Source organism: Ooceraea biroi, chromosome 11, assembly GCF_003672135.1.
Source record: "Ooceraea biroi isolate clonal line C1 chromosome 11, Obir_v5.4, whole genome shotgun sequence".
NCBI lineage: Eukaryota > Metazoa > Arthropoda > Insecta > Hymenoptera > Formicidae > Ooceraea > Ooceraea biroi.
Window position 1 is genome coordinate 6781903 of NC_039516.1, and position 23834 is coordinate 6805736.

Genomic DNA, 23834 nt, shown 5'->3' on the forward strand with positions numbered 1-23834 from the left:
TTCGTATTCGGGGACGTGGACAAAGCTCGTGGATTAGAGAGGGCGACGCGCGGATGATTCCGCGGACGCTAAATAAATTGCAAGGGCGCGTCCCGCGCGCTGAAATATTATTTTGAAGGAGTTCGCGACGTGCGCAAACCGACGCATTCGTTTCCGGGTCGGCAATAAGTTCCGCTTGTGGGGAGAGGAGCCAATCGATCGGGGATGATCGATCTCGATCGAGATGTTGGCTGCTTAAAGATTCTGGCTCGTCGATCTCCTGGATCTCCGGGAAGCAAGTGCGAAAAGGCGAATGTCGATATCGTCGGCATGCTGATACAAGATTCTCGCAAGTATATCAGGAGTACGTACGTATGTCGCGACTCGGGGAAAGATTTAATTCGCACGTGTCCTCGACACATGTCTCCGAGGAAATGACATCGAGCATCGACGCCCATAACGCCCGGTATTCCGAATATTCGAAGGAATCATCCTTAGACAGACGCACGACGGATCCCGATCCTTTTCGTCCCCTTTGCTTCTGTGCAATTTAATATTCGAATTCAGGAACATGTCTGAATGCATTGCCGCATGAGTCATTTGTATTCTTGGATCGTTGCGTATGGACTATCATATCTCAAAAGTCTCGGACTTTTGTCTTTACTTTTGTAAAGTCTTCTGATAAGCAAGTATTATACGTCAAAGTGATTCTTTTACAAAAATATACTTCACAATTCTTGTACAATGTTCATAAATTTTCAGCAGTAAATTCATGAAAGCGTAAAAGTTTCATATTCAATATTACCCAATAATTTTTATTAAGTCAATAATATTTCTTAAGTTAAGTGCAATATTGATAGTACAAATTCTTCTTTTAAAGAGACTTAACGCGAGGAGAATTTCAAAAGGGGGAGTTTCTTAACTTGCCGCTTGTCGAAACGTGGAAATACTTCGAGGAAAAAGTAAGAAAGGTAAGAAAACAATTTCGTTTTACTTTCCTTTCCAACGGTCCATGTTACGGAACAAGGCTACATCGCTTTGTAACGGAAACAGCAGAGGGCTGATCTTTCCGTTTTAACAAATTGGCACAGCAGCGCGCGCCAGAGCGGCCACTCGTGGGCTTGAAACGCGCTCTGGCTCGACGGCTGGAGAGAAGTTTTAACTAGTCATTCGGCATAACGAGGGGTTATCTAAGAAGATGAGCCGCTCGCTCACGGTTCGTTCGGTGCCGGGGAATTAACGACCATCCCCCGTGCGTTTGCATACAAAGTGCATTCTCCGCGCCGGCGGCTCTCGTTATCCTTTTTACTGCGCGGCGGCCCCGGGGGGCGCATCCTCCTCGCGAATGCCGAGGCCTTCCACCTCCCGGAATAGCGGCTCCAGTGCGAAAGGAATTAAATCGTTATCCATATCTGGGATTCTGGGACGCCCGGCGACGACGGGCGACACCGCTGCGTTTACGGCGCTCAATTTACTCCGTTACTGGCAGTTCGCAGGTTTACAAACTTGGCCGAGCTGGGATTCGTTTTATTGCGCCTAGTACAGGGGCGAAGTTTGATGAAATATTGCGGCGTCGTTTGTCCCTTATTACTCATGAAGCGGGACACGACGCGAACACACTCGCGAATAACGTTGCAGCGCGGCGATACGACAAGCTCAACTTGCACACAATGCGATGAGTCTATAACTTCGTACGAACTCTATCTTTATTTCCGGAACTTTCTTACCGGACGATTAAAATGCTTCGTGGGATTTACGTGATACTTAGATTCCTGTATTGCATGTATTTCATTACGTGCGAGAGTTTCCCGGATTCGTTGTTAATATTTTCTCACACGCGCGGTTTAGCATTTCTTGTATATAATCTTAATCAATTTTTCTTATTCGATCACAGCACAGAGTCGCTGCTATTTTTAATCAATTTTCAAACCTCTGCTTTTCGGAGGATGATTCGGAGAAACGGTTATATCCCATTTAACTGAACTAACTACTGTAAACTGTCAGTTCACTCACCCTCGAATCGTAATTTCACAAAGTTGCAGCGGCAATAAACCGAGGGCAGTCTTATCGAAATAAATCGACTAACGGTCGATATATGCCTACGTAGATTTGCGGCGAAAATATCAATCGACATGACCAGTAACAGACTGCATAAGATTTCGGATTGTTGCTCCAGCGTCGTAACTTAACTCGATAATCGCTTAACCACTCGCTTAATTATTTTTAGATTTTAACTGTATTGTGAAAACTATCAAAAAAATATTTTCGTTGATATTATGTGATTTATATCATGATGACTCGTCAGTTTAGCCGATACACAGTGAGTTTTCGAATTTGTTTTCGAAAAACTCGCAGTCAAAAGCTTAAATTGAGTTCACGTATAGAAGATTGTTTCAAATTAAATATCCAAGTTTTTATCCAAGAATAATTAATTACTCACTTATTCAATCGGATGTAAATTCCAGTGTTGATGGTCCAGCAGTAATGTGTAAGTGCATGCCGACACGTGGTGTACTTCACGAGTTCTGATTGACTGGCGTCGTCGCCGCGACGGAACCAAGTCAGAGTCTTGTGTGGAACAAAAAGGAGCGCGAGGAAAGACATGACGTGCCGCGATTGAGCGCTTCGCTGCGTCGGGTGTCAGAAAAGTTGGTCGAACGTCGGATGGCACGACGAAACTTTCCCGGAAGATTAACCGTTGTCCTGAATCGCGCACGGCAATCGGACACCAACGCCCATATATATCCGTCGTGAAATCCGGTCCTCCTCCGGTCGTTACGTCAAAAAATTGAACCACGCTGAGACGGATATATCTGTCCGCGAAGACGGATCTTATCTTCTAGAACAACGCGCCGCGAATTTTTCTTCCGGAAAACTTGATTGTACATCTGCGCGACGAAAAACGCGCGTCTACTTTTTCGACAACGCGCTAATCCTTTCGGTAGTCAAACCGGATATTAAGCTTACACCGTATATCATATCAAAAAGATCAGATTGAAGATCAGTTAAATGTGATTTTACACTAAGAACTTAGATTTATCTTAAATATATAGAAATATAGAAAGTCATTTAAGATTTGAAAGTATATCATCTATATAATAATAAAATAAAATATCTAAAATATGTAAAAATATATAATAATTATTCCAAAATTAATATATAGATAATATGCAGATCGTGAGTAGAGCATATTAAATATAACGATAGGTCATGATATATTACATATGTACCGCAAATGCGCCGAAGTTTTCGTTCACGGATTCTCTGACAAGTCTTTGCGTCATAAATAATTGAAAACCTGATGCATTTAAAATAAACCTGCATTACGCTCCGCGCTCGCTATCTGACGGTGTAAAGCGGCATGTTTTCGCTCGTTGCTTTAATTTTCTGCTCTCCGAATCTTTCGGTGCAATTCCGCGCGCCAGCAGCCAGTAACTCTCCTCTCACAAGTCCGTGTAATGAGAGTCTAAATTCGCGTGTTTCGCGGCAAGTTCTTCAGTAAATAAACGTTGCGATCCTCGACACGTAGCACGCGCGGAAATAAGATCTGCACACATGCGGAGCGTTTTCGTCGCTGCACACGCGGTAATGCACGGCATGCCGCTCAGAATAACGCGCTGCGGAACGTTAAGTGAAACTATAATAGTTTCAGTGAGGCCTCCCCTCGATTATCGCACGGAAATAACGTTACATCAAAGCTGAAAAGACCGAGACCACTCACGATGAATCCGCAATACTTCGCACATATTGCGGTCGCGCATTCAGCGCGGAATCTCACTCACCGATCACATCTGACGTCGATATTTGACGAGAATCAAACTGACAGTTGGTCTTGACAAATGTGCAGTAGGAATTACAGACTTTGCTCTTCTATGACAAAGATTTTCACGTATTTTCTTCTACGTAGGAATCAAGATTAGATCTTACGTATTTCTTACTGATACATTCTTTCCTGGGACGTTGATGGGCTTCCGATGGCGCGCAAACGATCTCGCTTGTACGCGGAGGATCACGGAGAGGGATGCGACGGGGCTGACGAGTGCAAAACGTTCGTTTGTCCCCCGTAATTTCGAGTTGTCTTACCTTAGGGTCGGTCTTAAGATCGGGGCCACTGAATCTCCTTAGTCGCCGGTTGAAACGCAATGTTACCGCCATGCAAATCCTTGAACGACTTAAGCGAGAAAGACGTTGCTGCTGTTCAACCGCTTCGAAAAGCTGTATCGCGCACGCACGAATGAGAATGCATATCTTTTTAAAGCTAAACATCATCGATAGCTCTCCTCGATGGCTGCAATTTTATCATACGATCGTAAACGCCATTACAGTATCAAGAATGGAATTGAAAATTGCGTGTAAGAAAAACTGAAAAATCCTTTGAAAAAGATTTCCAAACTGATTATCGTCGTCACGGGATAAATAAGAACATGTTTGCGTGAAAAGTTCTTTCTAGATTTATTTGTTTGGAGGGAATTTAATAAAAGAGGATATTGGCGGACAAATACTTTTAACAGTTTCTGTTTTATATAACTGTTATGTTGCTTCCATCGTAACGTTACGTTGCGCGTCAAGATTCTCGCGACTTCGTGAATTCTACGTCACACATTGCCAGATACTGTTAAAACTTATTCTGCAGCAGAAGTTTGGCGGTTTTTATCGGAGATACACTTCTTACGCGTGTTTTCATAGAATAAGGAGCATATCTACCAGGTCGGAGCTTTTATAAAGCCACAAGTTACTTGTTCATGTCGCTATCGAGCGCAGAGCCAACGGGAGAGCACACAACGCGCAAACAACGCATTTTTGTGGAAGAGAGACCGAACTCTCGTACGTGAACTTTCGTATCGATATTGGGATCTTCCGCCCGCGCAAAGGAAAAAGCGATCGTGACAGCGGCAGCGGAGTAAATTGAATTGCTAATTATTATCTTAGACGGTAATGTCGGGCTTGGCATGAATATTTATGGGTCAGTCCGCAATTTCTTAATATATCGCCAGGCGCTATACTGAATCCTTAAATCCGTGTCAGTACCACTGCGGGGAGGCATTATGAATTTATGAATCTTGTGGATCGATTATCATTATCATACCGCGGATATAATAGACACAGAAAAATCACGATAAGAGAAACGTGAATTCTGGAGGTGGAAATGGTACGGTACTCCATGACGGTACTACTCTCGATCGCGCATGTTAAAAGTCGATTTCCATTGTTGCAAATATTCGCGCGACCTTTGTTCTTCATCTACTGCTGAAGAATAACACGCAATATTTGCAACACATTTGCAAGGTAATAACATGTTTAGTAATAATGGAAAAGCAGAACGAATAAAATTTATTTCTAAACAACTTAATATTTTTAATTATTGAAATTACGGGAACGATTATACGGACATTCATATTACGATGAATCTTAATAAGCCAATTGACGTGAACGAAAAATCGTCTAAATTACGTGTGGTAATGAATGTGTCAAGTCTCAGCGTGATCGCGACTACATCCACGTGTTTGTGAGATACAATTTTACCTCGAATTCGTCGGAGGACGGCGAGATAAGAGTGCCCATCTGCGGACCTCTCCCCAGTAAAATTGGCTATCCTATCTGTCGTCGTTAAAATGATACGGTTTTCCGGGAGAGTGAATCGATCTCATGAGAGTGAATCCGTCCAGCGTTATTCACCATCGGGCCATCTGTCATACTTGACTAGGAGCAGACTCTCGGATGCCAAGACGAACGTGGTCACATCGCATATAAATTGCAAAATCTGCCGCGACCTAGCACATTCGGCGTAGTAACTAAGATTTATTCTTCGGGGAATATTCCACAGCGTATAGTGTATAAAGGATAGTATTGCATTACTGGTCACTAACGTTATTCAATCGTAGATTTATACATCCATTAGCGCATCCGAGGCGAGTCATACGTGCCGAAATGCACTTTCGCAACTCTGTAAATCATATATGAAAGTCCAGCTATTTCAAAATTTAAATGATGTATGTAGAGAATTTTTACCATGCATTTTTATATAATTTATCATCATTTTATATAATTTATCATTCTTTTTTTTATTTTATATTAAGTACCTATTATGCTTATTTAATATTAGATATTGTTAAATACGTTGAACATTGTTAATATTATTTTGGATCTTGCATTTAAATTCTTTTGCCGAAGGAATTATACAAAAGTAAACAAGAATAGTACAAGAATGGCGAATTGTCGTTGACCCAAAGAAAACTGCGTAATTTCTTACGCAAGTTCGACGCTCGATTTAATCTCCTTCGCGATTAAATTACAGGTGCTCTCTCTTTCTCCCTCTCTATACTGGCAAAAGAAGCAAAACCACGTTGAAACACTTAGAGCTTTCCGCGCGATAAATACTCCGCATTCATTGCAATTCTTCAACTCGATTTGCCACCCGTGCACGTTACCCTTATCTGACCAAGAGCGCGGCAGGAAAGTATATCCCAGCATCCCTGAAATTACCTTATTGCGCCGATCATCACGTTATACAGATACGGAGAGGACTACAAAAAGAGGAAGAGAGAAAAATAAAGAGAGAAAGAGGTATACGGGAGGGAGAGGGATTACGGTCTTGACCTACCTTCCGCGCGATCAGACGTTGTCCTCCGTAAGCGATCTCGCCAAGTCGGACAAACATCCATCTCCCAAACGCGACGACAGCAAATTACAGGACAATTTCGCGGAGTGAGTCCTTCAACCTGCGGACTCGTGCGTTAAGCGAAACGCGCTTTAATCCGTGACATCGCGAGCCACGAGTGTGCTCTCGGCTGTTAGTACGGTGATACTCGGTCCGAGAAACAAGACGACGGTGCTCACGATCGTTAATATTCATAAAGCCCGAGGTAGCCCCCACATAGATCGTTATTCGGATCCACGTAATACGTGCCTGCCGCCTCTGTTTGAACTCCGAGAGATTTTCCCCGTGGTAACCAGTGACGAGGAAATCGACATTCGGCAGAGGATGGAGACCTTGTAGCGCGAAATGAGCATCGGACTTAGACCCTTGGAAAGTTTGCCCAAAGAATAAGAGGGGACTCTTCTTTAATATTGATATCCTCGAAATGGTTTCTCGGGTAGAAACTCGGGGCTAACGTAGCGATTGGTGAATAAGGCTTATTTCTTCCCCCCGATTCCTTCATCCCTTAACCGGTTTCATAAATATTATGTTTCTCTGAAATATCCTGACGTCCATCACAAAGCCCTGTAATTAATCGTCACGGTCACTCTCTTTATCACGGTGAATTGATTTCTCGGCCGAGAAAATCCTGTGTACGAAGGATTTGTTCGTAATTAGCACACGTGTCCTTATCCCAATCGCTTCGTTGCGATCGAATAGCGATCTCGACGTTTCGTCGTTCGAGAAGCCGAAGGAAGTCCGAAAAACTCCGTCCGCCTAGAAAGTTTCCCCTAGAAGCAGTCGTCGATTTTACCACGTGCGAGTTTTCCGTGACTTTCAAAGTTCCGTGTCGGTGTAAGCGATTGATTAGCGAGGAGCGTTACGTCTTTAATGCTCCGGTACTGACGTAGTAATACTCTTAATTATTTTGTATATTAGAGCGCTTGACGCTTTATTTCGAGAACCGGACTCTCTCATTAAATTTACCGCTTACATAAAAGTTAGGAACAATGGGATTCCCATTCAGACAGGGATGACAAGAGTCCGAATCTCCGTTCTCCCTTTCTCTTTCAACCAATCGCACTGTCCACGAAATGAAGTTTACGGAGTACCAAAAATGCAATTGATCCGCGCGCATACGCAGGTGCAGCACGTTAAAGGAATTGCTTTGAGGTGGGACACATGTCCCGCTTCTGATAATTCCTTTGATCAGCGCGTGTTGCAGAAGCTTGATTGTCTTTCTCAGGAGGATATTAAACTTTAACGATCTCTTTTATTACACTGTTCCTCGCTGTACCTCGATATATCGATCATGAAACTGAGGACAGCCACAAAGGACCTTTTCGGCAGGAAACAACGAGATAAATAGTCTTATTATTTTCGTTAACAAGTATTAATGCGGTAGGCGAAAATTTCAATCTAACCCTTTCGTGATAATGCAAGTCGATAGCTTCAATCTTTTCGTTACGACAATCGAATAGCGATTATAGAGTATAGTAATGTAGAGCACTGGAATTATCTTTTGATCAATAAAATCACATTCTTTCACTGTTATATTTTAGTTCGCTATTTTAATACATTATATACATATACATTAAAGATATAACTTTCTAAATATAATAAACATAAAAACAAACTGTAAGATTTACACGTATAAAAATTTAGGATTTAATTTACCGTTCAACGAATTATGATTATAATCGGCATTAGCAGCGACTGCGATGCAAAGTTCCTTTGAAAAGAGTTGACGTGCTTTTACTCATCAGTGAGTAATTAAAAGTCACGTTTTCTGTCTTCTCGTCAGGAATGCAGGTTCTTTCCTGAGTCACTTCCCGCGTTCTTTCGTCACTTTCCGGAATTAGCAAATTCCAAATAAATCGTCCGGTGACGTCGACACTCGGCCTCGAAATAATTTCTGCGAGCCACAAGCGTGGACTCCATCTGAATCGTAGACAAAGGCGCCATGACGAATAATAGGCACGGGGCGAGGAGATGCAAATGGCCGTTTATCCACTGCACACGAAGAGGGAAAAAGAAAGAAGGAGGAAGAGGAAGAGACTGTTCGTGAAACGAAGCGGAGCCGTACTGAAATGGGTCACGGTGATGTGAAATGTCGACGAACGGAAACGACGTATCAATAAAAGATCATGGCGCAGTAAAACGACTTGAAAGCCGCGGAAACGTCGTCGCGACCGCTCGCCGAGGCGATCACGACGATCGCGCGTTATCGGGGGAACATTTCCCGGCTTGGGGTCGCGTCGCCGCGACGCTTAACAGCGTCGTTCCGCGCCAGTGGCGGATGTTTTCGTTATTTCTGCCATTAGGGGATGTAAAATCGAGCTGGGAGCAGATTTCCTCTAATGAGTCTCGGCAGCGGCTCGAGTGACTCCTCCGAAAAACCGAAGAGTACGATACGGGAGCTGTCACGCACACATCTCGTGGAAGCTCGCGGTTCCTCGCAGTTTCCGCGCACGTTTCGAATTGCGCTTCCTTACGCACGAATTCTTCCGCCCTAATACCCCCGCGATTCGCAATATTTCCAGACTCAAAGGCACGTCCCTCGTCTCCCCCTCTACACCCACGAGCGTGTACCCTCGTCCTGTCCGTCTGCATCCCCGTCGTGCATTCGCGCGCGTCGCGCATATCGATGCGTTTCGTTTCACGTGCGCGACGAGCACGTCGCCCTGCCACCCTCGCCTGCTTATTTACATACGTGTCGATGCGAGGGGCACCTGTACGACACGCGATGGAGAACACGACGCGAGAATGCGCGAGGCGCAAAGGCTGCCTCTTTTCTTTTCCTCTTGCGACACATCGAACGCCACGTCGACAGCCATCGCGATGCACCTCGCTCTGATATCCGATGCCGCTAGAATTTTGATGTCCTCGCACAACCCCCGTTGCGCGAGGGGGAGAGGGATGTAGACACTAATACAGCGGCACGGTGTTCACTTATCTAACGGAATTGACATCGGCTTCCCCGGAATTCTAAAGACAATTCCGGAAACTTCTTCCTTGCTGGATAACGTTATCCGTTAGTCGTAACCGCGATGATGGCGGAGACCATCATCCGTCATTTTGGCAGAAGAGAGTTGCTTCCTGATTAGTCCGCCTGGAAGTCTTATTTATCGTGTGACGAATCTTCCGGAACTTACGGAAGTTCCCGAAAAAATTCGGCTATCGACGCAAGTTCTCTGTCTCGTGAGCCGTGCGTCATTTGATAAGTTTGTTTTATGAACCGTGTGAAGTATTAATCTTAATATAATGGAGAACATGAGAGTAAACGAATAAAGTGAATAAAGATGGAGTGTGCAGAAGCCGTTTATTTAAGATCCGAAAGTTCCTCCTAGAATTACTAAAGAAGAGTTACGGTCCAAGCTGGTATTCATATTTTTCGAGCAAATAATTAGACAAGAAATAAATGACGCAAAATGATGGAAATAATTGCGAGACGCTGCGCAATGAATGTCGACGATAAATTGAAGATTATCTGTGAGAATTATTTAAAGAATACACAAAATTGTAGGGAAATGATCGCATCCCGTTGTGAATTATTTTAATTCAATCCTTTTGCATGTTTGGAAAATACACTTATACGCTAAATGCTTCTACAACAATAACGATTGGTGTACGTGATAAAAGACGAGTCAAAATGTTTTCCTCTCGTCAAAGACACCTCCGTTTGCAAGTTGTTTTGTGCGTATCCGAGGCGGATCTGAGTTTCTTACCCGGTACCAAGATTAAGAGTAGTCGTACCCGGTGGAAACTGCACAAATTGCACTAGCGAGCGAACGAGATAGTCTCAGGATTTTACCGCCATTCCTGCATGAACTCGGATTACGCACCACGTGTACGTGGTGTCCCATTCCACGTAGATTCCCTTGATGAATTTAATTTCATCGGTGAATATCCCGCGTTGCGATCACATTTGGCTTCCCTTCGTGAAGATGCTAAAACGTATCGCCATTTTCATCCTTTGCCATTAAATTATTCAATTGTCTGGACAATAATTTTAGGCTTTCTCGACTGTTTGCGTATTTATTTAGTTATAGAAATAGAATTCTATCGCCAATCGTAAACCACGACGACCTCGATTGGCTCCTTGTGCCATTTACGACAGGTGTGATTAACCGTTATCTGCGAGCCGCTAGTTAAGCCATTAATCTTGATGAACTTGATTGTGAGAACGGGTGAGAATTTTCACGGAGGAGAGACGTGTCGGCGCACCTACTCCGGATACCAAGTTTCTTGATGGATACCGGGATCAAGGACGGTTGAGCCCGACGCCGCGGAAACTCGAAGGAAGGCAATTAAAGTCTGGAATACACCTATATATACATATATATATATATATATATACACATATATATCGACTATAAGTAATCGAGAGCAGAGTAGAAAGAGAAAAAAAAGAGATAGAGAAGAAGCTCCACGGTGCAATGTAAGTGCGATCGCAGTGCCTGTACTTTCTCTCTCTCTTTCTCTCTCTCTCTCTCTCTTCCTTTTTCTGTTCCGCCGACCTCTTCTAATTCTTTAAACCTCTCTAAGGCTGCGTTTCCAACATCTCACAAGAAAATCGAGTAAAACGGAAATTTCGTGCGATCTCGCACACCCGGCCGCCGCCAAATATCGGAACGGTTCCGCCAAGTATCAATATTGAATCAGCAACACTGCTTCAATCGGCTGCGAGCGATCCCTCCAAGGCGAACATCGTGGTATCCCGGATCGTAAAGGTTGCAGAGTTCACACGCGGAGATTTGCAGGCGACATGATCGCATATTTAAGTTCACAAATGTATTCAAGTACTTTACTTTCGTCTGGTTTTACTGTTTCCACTAAACGACACGGACACGGTTTCATCAAGAATGCCGCTCACGGTGTGCAGCTTTCTCCTTTCATCTCCCCGATTACGCGTGTACGTACGAATTTGAGAGTGCGCGCGTCGAGATGCTCGGATACGAATCCTAATCCAGACCTGGAGAGCGTAGAAGAAGAGAAAAATTTACTCGACCGGACTCGGCGAAATTAGACGAGTGAGACTCGGAGCGTACCGCGATGCTGTAAACCACTTAGAGTCGGCTTTGCACTCTCGCGACTTCGCAGTGTGCACAGGGCTTTAAGGCTATATTCCGCGGCTTTGCAGCTGCGACGGAGTTAAGCGAGTGGAGGCCTTCCCTGTTTCTCATATGGGGCGCGGGACGTGTTACGACCCGTAGCGGGTCTAATCTTTAAGGAACCCGACTCAGCGATAAAGACACGGTTCGGGGGACGCGCCACCGCCCTTAGGGAGAGTGCCGTGAATCCGGCTCCATTCGGAACGCGGTGCGATGCGCGAACCCGACGAAAATGCCCGAAATCGAATTGCCGAGTAATTTCCTCCCTAATGCACCGGCCCCGTTGCTCCGGAAACGAGCGTGGACGTCGGACCGGCGCCGCAAAAACCGCCGAATCCTCTGCCACCCTCGGAATCGGGGGATGAAACGGGCCACGAATTACAAACGCGCAACTCGGAACCTTCCCGGTTGTTGTTGTTCTTGAAGCGGTTCGCGTCTCCTCGGGGGGAAAGAGACTGCGTTCTGTGCGCACGATTTATTTTCACCATTCGCTGAATTGAAAAATAAATTAACCATTTTTACGAACCACGTATTTTGTTCGCGTTTGCGTCAGCGTTGACAGTGAAATATGCAGAAGGAAGAGTCACGACGATATTTGTTTTGAAAACGCGACGGCACCATTTCTCTCCAGTTTCAGAATTTCCACTTTCAGAAGTTAACAATGATATTTAATCGTGAAGCTGTTAAATAAATCCAATCCATGTTAATTTCTTAATCTTTTAACAATGCAGGTAATTTAACTAATTTAATCTGAACCTTGCAAAATTCTGTCAAACAAAAAACTTTTTTTAAATAAATCATTTATCTATGTGATATAATTAATATCAATTAATTATAAACAATTTCGAATCAAGAATTGTATAAAGATTATGTCAACGGCCGCGAAAGTTAATGGACGTACTTTTGGAGAACAATATATATTCAAATCGAAATACATACTTGTATACTTTCAATTATATACTTTCAATTTATCGTATCACTTTAATAATCTTTTCATCTCGAATTTTTTCTGCTAATCCATTTGCTCTAATTAATTCATCGAGACATTGGTCACCATCGGCAACAGGTCCAATGCGAGTAGCATGACGAGTTACTTCGAAATATCTATAAATAACCATGGTGATTAAGAGGCTATTACAAGAGCGACGCGCGGTTAATGGACGAAATCGTGGGCAGCGCAAACAATGGCGCGGCGCCAGAAGAATAATTCATCCGCTCGCCGAGGGCCAACGTGTTTCGGAATCTCGATTCAGCGGAGGAGAAACAAATTGCCGATTACTTTGAGTCCCGACTTAAAGTGCCGGTCTATTTGCCGATGCTTCCGCGTGTTTCCCGAACGCAACCGCGCCTGTTTGCCGCTTATAATCACAGCCAGCGACGGTGTCTGCGATCGCGTCTCAGATCGCGCACGAAGAACAAGCATTGCCGTCATCAACGTGCACCACTCGCACGTTAATTAGCGACCAGAATCTCGCTGTTTATTTTCCGCGGTAAGACGTACGTCGGTTCATCCTGACAAGCCGAAACCGCGTACGCGCGTATCCGCGCGCGAGTTACGCGTTACCGAAACGCGTTCTGACATTTCGCCCGAAACCGAATCGCGAATGAATATTGATGACTGAAGCCACAATGAAAGCGCGAAATTAACGAGCGTAACGATCGACAGCTAATTAAGAGTAATGCTCGCCTTTTTCCCGATCGGCCGAGAACAGTTCATTAATTTTGCAGGGAAACTCACGTAACATCGAGCTTTCGCGGTTTTAGCAGATATTTCCCGACGTCGCTTCCGAGACGAAATGCGGGTGAGCTCTTTGCCCCGTGACCTCGTGAATCGAGTGTTTTCTCTAAAAGTACGGGAAGAGCGGTACGAGACGGAGGAAGAGAGAAAGAGGGAAGAAGAAGGAACGCAAGAGTCGATACCACAGGCGTTCGCTAAAATTTTCTTAAGTAACTTTGGTGCTAAAAGCGCGCGCGCGCACGTGGATGGCAGTCCAATCTACATACGTCTGTGAAAACAGCGACACGGAGTCGCGTGCATTTCCGACATGACGATGCACACCATTTACATGTTCGATAAATGATGCTCGATGATCTTCGTACGTTCGCGAAGAAGACTTCCTTCGACGTGTAGGTATCTCTGGATATTGTTTCTTCTTCAAACACTTTTTTCCCCTCGATGTTCAGTTTTTCCCAAGTTGGAAAAATTGCGGACATTCGGCGCGCGGCAGTGCGCGTAACGTGCGCGCTCTTGAGTGTCCGATAATGCACCCCCGCGTGGAAAGTAATGCAATCGAGCTCCCGCCCCGACATTACGTAAACATGGAATAACTTTATTGGAAGGTATTACACCGCGCTCTCTGCTAATGGCACCGCTTCCTTCGTCCTCGTCGTCTCTTATTTCGATGCACCTAGCTCGCTCTTTTCTCTTGTCTAAAAGGATATTATCAACGCGGGTGCCTTCAGACCTATTTTTCGTTACCGTAAGCTCATTCCTGCTTCACCGACAAAGAAAATGCTTCCCGCGATGTTGATAATTCTATTCTGCCGCCGAGACGCTGGAAGAGACGTTGCACTTTCGCGGCAAACATAAATATAATGATGATCTTGAGGATCACGAACTCGTTTAGTAAGTTCTCAGTTCAAGAATATGTCTTAAGGTCTCAAGGATGTCTATAATCTATGTTACTTCTAGCGATAATTTTTTCCTCGATTTAAACAAATTAACAGACAAAATCTTAACTGGTCTAGGAATGTGTGGAAAGATGACACTCACCTCTCATGTAGATGTAAGCGGTGCCACGCATGTTTCTTCTCGTGAGAACGATGAGATTCAGGATGTTGCCGATGATGCCGAAGCAGCAAATGGTCGGCAACACGATACCGTAACTGACCCTCCTCAAAGTCGGCGTTCGCGGATCCTCCAGCATATCCAGGTCTTCCGGCAGCAGGCAGATATTTTGAATCCCGCTTGCGTTGTGCACGTCCACCATTTTGCCGCTCTCTTCAGCATCCTTCACAGCTCGCGACAAGTTTTCCCGTCCCACCGTGTACGCGGGCCCATCCTCGAACTCGGTTCAGCTCGCTCGGCCAACGTGCGCGCATTTTGCGTTCTCCAATTCGACAATTAGCTCAATTCGCGATTGACTTGAAAGAGCGATCGCGCTTTTTGCAAATTCTACAATGATTTATGGAACGACACAACAGTCTCATCGCGCTCCGGACTTTAAAAACGAGTTTAGCGATAAACATTGAGAACGAAACGCGAGATTCGGCAGTGCTTATCGTCAAGCAAGATCGTTAGATCGTCGACTCGCCGGCCACGTGGTTTTCACATGCGTGCATCCGTCAAAAATACACCTGTCACGCAACAGGTGCGACAAAAGTTTCATTTTACCATGGAGGCGGCCACCGTGGGAGTTGGGAAGTCTGAACAAGTCTGTCGACCCGAATAAGCGGCTTTACTGCTCTCGATATCCGGCGCGGCTGCTTATTTCACCGAGGAATCTGAACGCGTTCTTCCTGACAATTTGTACGCCGCCATGCTCGAACGGCAGGTGTGCTGCACCACACTATCCTGAAAACAAACAGTGGTTCGTACATGTATTCCGCAAATCCAATACATTCGCCGCAGCGCTATTTATTTTTTCCAGCTGCGTTCGAGCTTTGATCGAAAAGAACACTCAGCAATCAGAAAATTAATTAAAATTGAAGTAATAAGCTCGATTTTTGGGAATTTAAGTACGAGTTTCAATGTTTTTTAAATAACATTGCGGATCTCCTCCTCTGTGCCACTTAAATCGCATTTAATTCGTATTTAATTCATAAATATTAATATATAAAATATCTGCGCGCGCGACTTGTAAAATAACACTATTAAATAATACGAAGTGTCGGAGAAATCGATCTACTTTTCGTTACGTATCTCCCGTGAATTTACTCATGATGGAATCGGGAGTGACTGCGAAAATGCAGGATGATTGGAAGTTAAAATCGAACATTCTCCATCGCGAAAGGAACGCTAATGAACTGATAGTTGGGAGAGAGTTGGGAGCGAGGTGCTCCGCGGGCGTGATTCTTCATGGTTCCGCCTCGCAGAGAGCCGACCAAGAAATCCGGAACGACGCCGCCGTCCCGTCGCAGGAAGGAAATTGTTGCTGGCAGCAACGCGGATTTAAATTCAGCGGTCGACTCTCTCTCCCTCTCTCTCTCTCTCTCTCTCTCTCTCTCTCTCTCTTGCGCTTCCGGATTTCGAGAGTTTGCGGTTCAAGGAACGGCTGAATTCAGATCCTGAATGAAAATGGATAGCCTCCGTCTCCCGTCGGCCCTCCCCGGCGACATCCCCACAGCGTGCATCAGCAGGCTCTCCACCCCGTAGTCGGTTTATATTCAAGACGTTCGTTCCGTGTCGCCGCGGGTTCCCTTCATGGCGAAATATTTTCCTGCCGACGGAAAGGCTGCTGGCGAAAAAAGAGACTGTCACCTGTCGGAAACGAATATAATCTCCACGCCTCGTCGTGCGAACTGAATTCTCGACGAGGTGGCTTTATGTAATCCGTGCGCCTAACGCGTCCTTCCACATACTCGCCGATCCGCCCTCGAAGCAAGATACTAAGCATCCCTCGTGCATCCATCGCGCGTTTTGGTAAAGTTCAAGCGATCCAGCTCAAAGTTCGAGATCGCGTTTCACCACGGTGACGTTCCTGGCGCGATTCCTGGCAACTTTGTCGCAAGAAATATTCAGCAAGTTTTCGGGAGAGGGACTTGTATGAATTCGTACGAGATGCGGCGTCGGAGCTGAAATCGATTTTCTGTAGCGGGAAACGGAAACGTCGCTTAAATTTCTTGGCCTCGTATTGAAACACTTTTTATCGTATTAGGTTCTCTCGTCTCTTCTCGGCGGAATGTCCGTAAGTGTATCAAGGTGCGCGGAATGCGTCACGGATGATGTTGCCATTAACGATAAAGACAATTGTGTTACGATGTCGCTATCGCTGGCAATCGGCACTCGTCGCAAGAGAAATGTTTTTTCTTCGAAGTGCCTAGGCGGAGACTGTTTGCACTTTCTATTCCCCGCTCCCTGCGGTAAGACGTGCTGTCTTGTAGATCCCTCGAGGATCGTAAACGAAACTGTATGGGTGTGTTCATTGTCACACCCTAGATTAGTCTAGCAAGGATCAGAAATTTAGACTCATCCAATTGGGGTAACAAAAACATGGAACATAGTAGCTTAACTATTTTCTCTTGTTCTTCGAGATTGTATTACATGATACTATAGATATGTAGATGATATCCGCAACAGTCTTGGAAGTACTTGGAAGTTTTGGAGCATATAAGAAAAGTTAGTTTTATCATTTTTATTTGAATTATTCATTACTGCTTGTTCGGATCTTTAATTTAGCAATTCTTGCACAATATTGGATAATATAAAGAACAACAGGCGAATTTAGTGAAATAATCAACTGCCTGTCGTAATAAACTCGCGAATGACAACTTGAAGCCTGGATCGCTCGCCGGAACGTGGAGATTACTCGAGCTGCAGCGTGTACCGGGATTAATCCCCGACTCCGGGATAACGTCCCGCAAATCCGCGTGTTTTACGCTTTGCTTCGCAAATATTTCCCGACGTACGCGCGTCTTCCGCCTCTGAAACCGTAAACCGAACGAACAAAGAAATAAAGCGTGCGTGTGCTTCCTGTCATCTCGCGGATAGCTTATCGATCACTTCACTTTATACGTCGATGAAGTCTTTCCTCGCCTCGGTCGTGCGACCGCGACCGAGAGTGTAATAGACTCTGCTTCTCGTATATAAGCTGTAAAATCGCGACCGGTAGACCGTCAAATTGCACCGGGCCAGGATGATGGAACAGGGGCAGCCAAATGAGATCGTTCATGAGTTCGTGAAACTCCTTGAGACACGAAATTTTTAAGTAAATTGTAAGCACGATAGATTTGAGATGTTCTTTGAGAAACTGAAAATAGTCGAAGTAGGCTCCAATGAATTATTCCGACGTATTATTAGGTATAAAAAGATGTATGATATCGATAATTAAGTTATATAAATGCTGTTTGCATATCATTAAACATAATGTCATGTAAATGTCCAGAAATTGACGGGCTGATTCGCACCTATTCAAACTTTTATTCATGCGAAGCTCCCGGTATTCAAATGTAAAATTCCAGTAAGTAATCAATAGCGTTCGCACGTGAAATCAAATTTTATATCAAGAGGGTAGAAATGCTTAAAGTGCGTTCATAATTTAACAACATTTAATCTCAGATTATATAATAATACATGCACATTTTTAAAAAATTAATAGAAGAATCTCTAAGAGAATTACGCGCGCGCGTAAAAAATTACAATTTTGGTAATTTAAAAAATTATTGCTGCAAGCCATAAGCTACAAAGAGAAAAAAGTAACTTATAAAATAAACTGAAACTGCAAGTAATACTGAATTATTTTTATCATATCTTCCAATACATTCCGGTATACTCTTAGAACGAAAATATACCTGTGCCTGCTGAGGGTTAAGAAGGCGCTTCCATAATTGAGTTGTTCGATAGAAAGTCAAGGGAAAGTCAATGAGAGGAGGAGGCGAAGCTCTTTTGCGTGCCGATGAGGTTGATCGACGTTTCTCCCTGCCCGACGAGCACTTGGAGTTTCACCCTCGCTGATCGGTCGACGATCGCTTTCGCTCGCTATCGACTTATCGCAAGTCAAGTTGAAACTATGGGTTATTATTGCATGAAACGAGTTCGTCCCCCCTCCCCGTTGTTTCCCTTATATTACAGTCTTTTCATATTATTATAGATACATGTGGCGACGAGCGAAACTTCCATTTACATCCCAATACCATAAAAATATGTAAATTCGCTGGTAATCATCGAAGATTTCAGCGAGTTCGACCGTTTGGGCACGTACCCTCATAACGAGGATAACAGCCACCCCCTCGATCATTGACAAGACCGAGTAACGATTTTCCTCGGATCGAGTTTATATATCCTCGTTCGAATGCACGGCTTCGATCGAACCAATCCGTGGATTCCCGTCGTAATCTGCGTGCAAGTCCACGGAGGATTCGCAGGGTGAGGAATGGCGTGTGGGTGGTGTCTCGAGTGCACCACGTGGCGTCATCCTGACGCGGAATGTGCGGTCGTTAGGCTAAAACGCTGCAATTTGATCCGCATCGTGTACACACATACGCAAATACACACACACATGTATGGAATGGTCAGCTGTTATCCGGCCGGCACGTGGATCGCGAAAATACCCCGGCGATAAATCATGAGCCGTTTGTGAAACAACAGCCCGTCGCAGATCGGCGAAGGGCTGCATGTAAGAATAAAGATGAGCGCACTCGTTTCGCAACGGAGTTACTTATGACTTACTCCGGACCCATAAAGCACGTGATTGCAACGTTTAGAAGTCCTTCTTGCGGAGGAGAGACGTCTTCTTTTTCGGTCTTCTCAAGCACTCTCGCCCTTGACTCTCCGGCAACTCGGCTTAACTTTATTAATAACAACTTTGTTAAAACAACGATATACGCGCGCGCGAGGCAGCAAAAGTATAACTGCGAAACTGCGATCGCCGTTTTATACTTTGTATAACATACACGTGCGCATAATGATACTTCGATACCTTTTTTTCCTTCTTTTTGCGCGTTTTTCTCCCCTTTGCCTTCTTTCATTCTCATTTCTTCTCTGTCTCAAGGGTCGTGTTGCGAGTGACAGCTACGCGCGTACAGCGGGAAAAAGAGAGAAGAAGGGACAAGACGTGCCCGTCAGATTATAACTGCGGCGAGTCCAAAATTAACGACAATTGCGGGTCGCTTTTATTATCTGTCTGAGAGGCCGTACTTTCAAGGGTGAGAAAATTGCGAGAAAAGAACACGGAAGTACGCGGGGCATCGCGACACTCACACTGACGAACGTTGCGGTTAATATTTCGTAACGTACGACGGAAAACGTCGGGGGTGTGAAGGGGTGGAAAGGAAGAAGGGAATGGGAGCGACCGCGTTGCAGAATTGACACGTGGTGCGCGCAAAAGTCCCGCAGGAAACTTTGCAATTTCCTCGACCACGCGCGCGACTGTGTTTCGCGGCGGGGTGACAAACTCCCACAAGTTTTGCACCGACCAGGCGCGGAGGGCCCCTGCAGCCCCTTCTGCTTGTCCCCCTTACCCCATGCAGCAGCAGCTGCGACTTAAAATACGCAACGGCGACGGCGGCGGGGAAAGAAACTCGGGCATACAGGCATTATGCATTCGTCCTTCGCGATGACGTCGCCCGAGACCACCCTCCGAATTGTCGGAATGTATCACGGGGGACAAGCGGGAGTGAGGCAGGATGCACATACACAGAGTGGACAAATCGAGTCGATTCTACGCTTACAATACATATTCGTACCATTCGCCAGATTAACATAGGTCCCACACAGTTTGTGACATCCCCGGGTCTCTTGCGAGCTCTCCTACGATGACACACTGCTTTCCATTTTTCTACGCGAATTTTTCTCTTGGTTTCTCTCCTTCCCTCTCTGCTAGAGGAGATTTTGCACCCCTTGACAATTCGAAATAACTCAGATGAACGGGGGACACATACACACGCACACACTGCCGCATATTCTTATTTTATTAGGGCTATTCAACGTAATCGGCAATTTCTGCTGAATGTATCGCTTTGCGAAAGTTTGAGGAGTTGTAAGTGTGATGGTTGATTATTCATATGTGTAAGTATGTAAGTATTTAATTAATCTATACAAGCCACTCACTGCACATTCACAAGTCTCGCAGATGGCCGTTACAAAGTTCTCGTGACAGTTCGGTCGATATTCCTTATATTGCTGCTTAAAGCACCGTTGAAATCATAAGACGATACTCCGGGGACCGAAGTTCATCGTGGAAAACTTAGCGCGCTTATAACAAAGCTGTCCACGATTTTCTTGGCGTTTCCCACCGCGCTGCCTCTTTTCGCAAAACAACTGGAGAGACGTCATGGATAATTGAAAACTAAAAGCCGGCGTCCTACGTGATACGAATAAACCGTGTGCGCGTTGCGTATTACGAGGGTAGAAATTTATCTTCCGAGCAACAACAGATACCCGAGAGTCTCGACGAAAGGAGATTTATCACGCTGAGAAAGGATGCGGGGGTGCGACGTACACGCGGATGAGATCTAATTTATTCTCATGCATATTGCGCATTATTTATCACGTAACTCGCACGCAAAACTCGCACGTAGCCGCCGATGGAAATATATACATGGAATTAATTACGCTTTATTGGCGCGTGCACCTCAATTATATCGAGTCCGCCCGCCCTCCCGGTCCGCGTTACTTTGCATATTACGCCAATAATTTGCGTAATTCTTTAACGAGTTTACGCCCCGCACGCACGCGCCATCGTTATCGTTACCGATTATTTATTGCTTCCCTCGTGCCTTTCATGTGGCAAAGTTTGGCATCGAAGTCATTTTATTTTATTTTATTTTATTAAGGCGTCTTTTCACTCGAATATTCTTCACATCAGATATTAACGCGCTCAATTATTGTGGAAGAACGAATTATCTAAATCACTGTTTCCCTTAAACGGTTTACTCGCTCTAAAGAGGTAATCAAACTTTATCGCCGGTAGCGAAATTAGGTCGGCGCCCGTGCTGAGGCTCCGGCGAAAAATATTTTAGTGGGTGCTTATCGAGCCTATCGATAGCGTAATTAAAACCAATGCCAATAAAGCCGCTCATTTACTCGCCAAATGGAGACAGGTTTACGCGACCGCCCGTAATCTCGTTTTCGTCGTCGTTATACATCGAAAATCGCTGGACACGCGATAAAAACGGCGTGTAATCGCCAAGGAGGCCGGTCAAGTTAAATCGAAAGTAACGATCTTCCGCTCCCGGCTTCCCTTTTTCTCCGTCACTCGCTCTCTTTCTTTCAGCGCGAAACGCGCGCGCTTTTACGGCGCGACTTCCCGCCACTTGTCGGTAACGATTGCGACAGGAATGGCGGTTATACCGCCGCGGATCGTTACATCCGTCACGGGAATTCGAAAGAAGAGGAGGAAGTCGCCGGATGAAGCCGCGGACACGCATTTCCACGATGGTGCTCCTTACCTGGCACGCTCAATAGCTCTCGCCCTCCTCCACTCTCGGGGTGAGAAACGAGAAGAGAACGGGACGGACCTGAGTCTGACACGTGAAAATAGACGGCCCCGTATCACATGCGATAAACTTTACACCGCGAGACTGAGGGCGAAAAAAAGATTACGTTACGACAGTGAGCGAGATAACGAGATCCTCCTTTATATCGGATGCGTCGCGTAAAGTCTCCTCTCTTTGTGGCAGGGGATGATGGCACCGGACTCTTATGTGGATGACTAATAATATCGTTTCCTTGCGTCTCCGAGCAAAATTTCTTATCGCTTCGTCGAAAGGTCACTTCTGATTTTTTGATCTGAATATGTATGTATAATAAATGTGCATAAGATATGTGTTACAAGTGTACGTGTTCTCGCTTTATCATTATCAAGCGACGCGGTAGCGTCGCGACGCCAAGTACATAAAAATAAAAAATAAAGCTCTGAACAATGAGAATCACTGCATAAACATCGAGCGTTACCAAGTTCAGTGCATCGACGTCTATGCACTACTGTATAGCTTATCTGGAATTTATATCATTTGACAGGTCACATAGACTTATGATTAAAATATTTCAGGAACTAAAGCCGTAACCAAAAATCTACCGGCACTTTTATTATATAATATGGGTGCAAGCTTTTGATTGCGACCAATTTGATCAAGATTGATGCAGTCAGTCTTGAGATATTGTAATCGTATATTATAATTGTGACGTTTCATTTTCCTTTTCCATGCAATTCAGGTTCAGACTCACGTACATATGTTCGCACAAACACATGCAAAGCGATTTTGTCCGTCAAGCTGCCGTTCACACATGCATGATGTAATTTATTATAAATTAAAACTGATTTTAATACTTTTGGGTAATGTTTTATTTTAAGATAAATATATAAATCGCAAAAACTATAAAAAATTTAAATTTACTTGTTTAAATGAAATCATCGTGATAACGTCGCAATGATAAGTAAATAATTCTTCTAATTTTTAACGATATATTATGACAATTTAATTTGAGTACAAATCAATCAACAAACGTTTCGGTCTATTCGTTAGACTATCTTCAATGTATATCAGTAAACCATAAGCGAAATCAAAAATCCATATTAATAGTTTCAACGGTCATTTGCAAAAATGTATTGATAGTCCATATCGCAATCCAAAATCCTTGTTAGTTAGAACAGTCCTTTGCAAATGTTTATTCATAGACCCAGTTAAAAAATCTTTCCCAGTTAAAGAACTTTTTCATTTCTGAGTTTACGGTATTTTCAATAGCAGAGAACTCTAGGCAATATAAAAAATAATGAGATCAACAACTCAGAACTGCTCGGAAAAAGAAAAACTTTCTAACGGCTAGAACTTTTTCATTTCTGAGTTTACGGTATTTTCAATAGCAGAGAACTCTAGGCAATATAAAAAATAATGATATCACCAACTCAGAACTGCTCGGAAAAAGAAAAACTTTTTACGGGTTAGAACTTTTTCATTTCTGAGTTTACAGTATTTTCAATAGCAGAGAACTCTAGGCAATATAAAAAATAATGATATCAACAACTCAGAACTGCTCGGAAAAAGAAAAAATTTCTACGGGCTAGAACTTTTTCATTTCTGAGTTTACGGTATTTTCAATAGCAGAGAACTCTAGGCAATATAAAAAATAATGAGATCAACAACTCAGAACTGTTCGGAAAAAGAAAAAATTTCTAAGGGCTAGAACTTTTTCATTTCTGAGTTTACGGTATTTTCAATAGCAGAGAACTCTAGGCAATATAAAAATTAATGTTATCAACAACTCAGAACTGCTCGGAAAGAATTGGCATAAACGTTGAGCGCTACCGTAGCTTATCCGGAATTTCATGCTAAATTCATGTCAAACAAACTTTTGATTAAAATATCTCAGGAACTAAAGCCTTATTTAAAAATCCAACGGCACTTTAAAAATATAATATGGATGCAAGCTTTCGATTGCGATGTTT

At 44.2% G+C, this 23834-nt stretch overlaps 1 protein-coding gene across 1 annotated transcript in view; it reads right to left on the minus strand.

Annotated features, from left to right (window-relative positions):
- Nucleotides 1–23834, minus strand: part of LOC105275828 (probable G-protein coupled receptor B0563.6) — a 41002-nt gene that overhangs the window by 8780 nt on the left and 8388 nt on the right. The window contains exon 2 of the mRNA XM_011332964.3: nucleotides 14504–15304. Within this exon, the coding sequence (XP_011331266.1) occupies nucleotides 14504–14720 (217 nt within the window). The 5' untranslated portion in view covers nucleotides 14721–15304. The remainder of the gene's footprint in view (nucleotides 1–14503; nucleotides 15305–23834) is intronic.